The sequence below is a fragment of the Mchenga conophoros genome, linkage group LG3 (genome assembly GCF_057382185.1).
Source record: "Mchenga conophoros isolate Kocher_MC1m ecotype Shallow Benthic linkage group LG3, M_conophoros_male_GT1.1, whole genome shotgun sequence".
NCBI classification, from domain to species: Eukaryota; Metazoa; Chordata; class Actinopteri; order Cichliformes; family Cichlidae; genus Mchenga; species Mchenga conophoros.
Genome location: NC_140528.1, coordinates 1,785,442 through 1,789,898, shown reverse-complemented (window position 1 = coordinate 1,789,898; position 4,457 = coordinate 1,785,442). Strand labels below are relative to the sequence as shown.

The 4,457-nt window shown below is 42.8% G+C and overlaps 1 protein-coding gene across 1 annotated transcript; it reads left to right on the top strand.

The window, feature by feature from the left end:
• Positions 1 to 3,029: 3,029 nt before the first annotated feature.
• LOC146576954 (uncharacterized) lies at positions 3,030 to 4,242 on the top strand. The gene has a single exon (XM_085251646.1). The coding sequence runs from the start codon at positions 3,049 to 3,051 to the stop codon at positions 3,742 to 3,744; it is 696 nt and encodes a 231-aa protein (XP_085107772.1). The 5' UTR covers positions 3,030 to 3,048; the 3' UTR covers positions 3,745 to 4,242.
• Positions 4,243 to 4,457: the final 215 nt, after the last annotated feature.

Below are 4,457 nucleotides of genomic sequence, written 5' to 3'. Positions count from 1 at the left end.
AGATCCCAGAACCACACGGGGGGACCTGGTGAATGACCTGCAGAGAGCTGGGACCAAAGTAACAAAGGTCACCATCAGTAACACACTACAACGGCAGGGAATCAAATCCCGCAGTGCCAGACGTGTTCCGCTGCTGAAGCCAGTGCATGTCCAGGCCCGTCTGAAGTTTGCCAGAGAGCACATGGATGATACAGCAGAGGATTGGGAGAATGTCATGTGGTCAGATGAAACCAAAGTAGAACTCTTTGGTATAAACTCAACTCGTCGTGTTTGGAGGAAGAAGAATACTGAGTTGCATCCCAAGAACACCATACCTACTGTGAAGCATGGGGGTGGAAACATCATGCTATGGGGCTGTTTTTCTGCCAAGGGGACAGGACGACTGATCCGTGTTAAGGACAGAATGAATGGGGCCATGTATCGTGAGATTTTGAGCCAAAACCTCCTTCCATCAGTGAGAACTTTGAAGATGAAACGAGGCTGGGTCTTCCAACATGACAATGACCCAAAACACACCGCCCGGGCAACAAAGGAGTGGCTCCGTAAGAAGCATTTGAAAGTCCTGGAGTGGCCTAGCCAGTCTCCAGACCTCAACCCCATAGAAAATCTGTGGCGGGAGTTGAAAGTCCGTGTTGCTCGGCGACAGCCCCAAAACATCACTGCTCTCGAGAAGATCTGCATGGAGGAATGGGCCAAAATACCAGCTACTGTGTGTGCAAACCTGGTAAAGACCTATAGTAAACGTTTGACCTCTGTTATTGCCAGCAAAGGTTATGTTACAAAGTACTGAGTTGTATTTTTGTTATTGACCAAATACTTATTTTCCACCCTGATTTACGAATAAATTCTTTACAAATCCTACCATGTGGATTCATGGATTTATTTTTTTTTTCACATTCTGTCTCTCACAGTTGACGTGTACCTCTGGTGCAAATTACTGACCTCTGTGCAAGTTCCCCCACCTAAAATGATGACAATCGGTGGCTGACTAAATACTTTTTTGCCCCACTGTATATATCAGCAATCAATCAGAAAATCATTGGTTCATATTACAATTAAATATGAACAGGCTCCTTAGATGTAAGCAGTTCAGATCTGATGTCATTTACATTCTTCACACAGCACATTCGTCCAGGCTGACAGGTAAACATAGAACTAATCTCAGGTAACATGACTCATAGTAGAGATCCAGTAAGAAAGATTGCAGGCTCTAATATTATTACCACACAATCCAAGGACACACCAACAGCTCAGATTTGTAGAACTATTTAAACAAATGTCTTCTGAATATTCAATTCAGGTTCACAGTGGGGGGGGGGGGGGGGGGGGTTTCGTGGAATTTTTTAAATAAAGTCTGCAACACAGAAAGAGCTGTGATCAAGCTATTTATTACTGCGCCAACACACATCAAACATCACAGTTCAGTCATGTCAGCGCTGCCACAGAGGTCGTGCTCCTCCTCCTTTACGCCTTCCAAGGAAGAGGGAGGAAGTTACAAACTGATCCTACCACACTTCACGTGTCTCGCTATGAAACCTAACGCATCAATGGTTGTGCTGTTTTGTGCCCTTGGCCTTATCAGCACCTGTAAAGGGAGTTGTTTTCTCAAACTGCTGAAGTAAGTTCATCTAGTTTTAGCAACTTTCACTGAACAGTAACAGTGTCACAACTAAGCATATGCATAAGCACTTAAACACTTTAAATGAGAATAACAGAACATTTCTATTACAGAGGCTGGAACCTGTCCCAGTAGTAGGTAGAGCACACCTGGACAGGTCACCAGTCTGTCAGAGGACTAACACAGAGACAGACATCAGAGTAACAAATCTATTTAAAATTAATGTAAGTTTGCTGCAGCTGTATGTATGAACATGTGTTTCTGTGCTCACAGTCCACCTCTCAGGAACCTGCAGTTCACTTTTAGTCTACTTTAAACAGACCTCACAAAAGGCTGATGTGGCTGGATCAGTAGTCTGATTTGAGTACGATACCTTTGGCCAGGGATTCATCTGGTGCATCGCTTCACTGCAGTCTTACGTATTTTCCCCACACCTGAATAAAAAAATACTGATATATACAAATAACAGCTTCAGCTGATGCAGCCTGACTCAATCCTAGATGTTCAGCACACAGAGACACAGAGGTGCCGTTTAAAGTTTAGTGTTAACCTGAGTCACTGATCATTTGCAGTATTACAGAGTCTGGCAGTCTTTGCATGATGTCCACGTCACTGTAAGTTTCTAGCTGACTTCACTGCAATTTCAATTTCAATTTCTGCTGTTCACAAACGCTGTCCATCTAATCTGACTGAGCTGGAGCTGTTTTGCAAAGAAGAATGGGCAAAGATTTCAGTCTGTAGATGTGCAAAGCTGGCAGAGACAGACCCTAAAAGACTGGCAGCTGGAACTGCAGCAAAAGGTGGTTCTACAAAGTGTTGACTCAGGGGGCTGAATAATTACGCACACCCCACTTTGCAGTTATTTATTTGTAAAAAATGTTTGGAATCATGTATGATTTTCGTTCCACTTCTCACGTGTGCACCACTTTGTGTTGGTCTTTCACCTGGAAGTCCAATAACATTGATTCATGTTTGTGGCTGTAATGTGACAAAATGTGGGAAAGTTCAAGGGGGCCGAATACTTTTGAAAGCCACTGTATATGTAGACACAGGACTACAAGTAGAAGATCAGACATGAAAGTGGAGATAACACAGAAGACCTGCAGCAAAGGTCAGAGGTCAGACTGGGCCCTGGATTCAACAATGAGCCAATGATCATCAAGCAGTGACTAAAGCAGAGCCCTGACGTTCTGACATTCATCACACAGTCAGAACAAATGTCTGCTGATGACTTCATCTCATGAAACGACTGATAGATGTCAGTTCATTGATCAGCTGAGCTGCTGATCTTCATCGTCACAGAAACATTCAGCTTGTTTCAATCAGTAAATAACTCCCACTACTCCCAGTTTGAACTGTTCCCACTCAAAATGCTGTGAGAACAATGATCAGCCGGTCGTCACGGCAAAGCTACGAGAGCGTCTCTCAGCATGGGCCCGAAAAAAGTTCTGTCAGCCGAGGAAGGAGACGATATTAAGAAGTCGCTGGAGTTTATGACAGAGGAGATTTCTACTGTCAAACTGCAGCAGAAAGCCATCCTGGACCTGGTCGAGGAAGTTAAGGCTCTCCGCATCCAGAACGCCGAGAAGGATCGGCGGCTGGCGTACCTGGAGAACAGAGTGGCGGATTTGGAGCAGTACACCCGGATGAACGATGTTATCATCACGGGGCTTCGCATCAAACCCCGGTCATACGCCCGGGCGGTCGCCACTGACAATGTAGGAGGGCCAGGAGAGGAAGATGTCAACTCCACGGAGCATCAAGTGGTTACCTTTCTACGGTCCAAAGGTGTGGAAGTGGATTATAACAACATTGAGGCTTGCCACCCTCTACCCCGAAAAAATGACAGTGACAAACCAGCCATCATTGTGAGATTTGCAAACAGAAAACAGAAAACAGCACTGTTAAAACAAGGAAGGAAACTGAAAGGATCCGATGTCTTCATGAACGAACATTTGATAAAAAGAAATGCGGACATTGCCAGGAAAGCACGTTACTTGAAGAAACAGGGAAAAATTCAAAATACATGGACCACCAACTGCAAAGTATTCATTAAACTCAATGGAACACCGGAACAAGCCAAAGTGTTGGTCATCAGAAATATGGAAGAGCTGGACAAATACTGAGGTCAACTTACTCTGGAGGTATGAATACACATGTGACGTGACACACAACACAACACATGGCACAGTCCAAAAGAACTTCATCTGCATCCGGCAACAATATCAACATGACTCATTGGAATTCTCTTTATGATAATCTGGAACTGAGAACATTTCGATACACAGACCATAATGTTCTAGACTTAGAAAAGGATATAGACCCGGAAAATAATTTCTTCTACAACATCAGCTGTAACTGCTGCTACTTCACTGATGAACAGTTTAAGCACACCATCAACACGGAAAATAAATTATCAATAATCCATTTTAATAGCAGAAGTCTGTATGCCAACTTCAACAATATAAAGGAATATCTAAATGAGTTGACAAATCCATTTGGAATTATTGCCATTTCTGAAACATGGATCAATGCGGAGAAAGGAATGGACTTTGGACTGGAGGGATATGAAGTGAATTTTGTAAATAGAAGGAACAAGAGTGGAGGGGGAGTAGCTGTGTATGTGGATAAAAACCTAAATTACAAGGTGGTAGAAAGTATGACAACTGTAATTGATAATTTACTAGAATGTATAACAATTGAAATTTATAAGGAAAAAGAAAAAAATGTAATAATTAGCTGTATATATAGAACACCTGGCTCTAGTATTCAAGTATTTAATGACTTCATAGAGGAAATATTCTCTAAAACAAATCAAAAAGTTATGTTTATCTGTGGT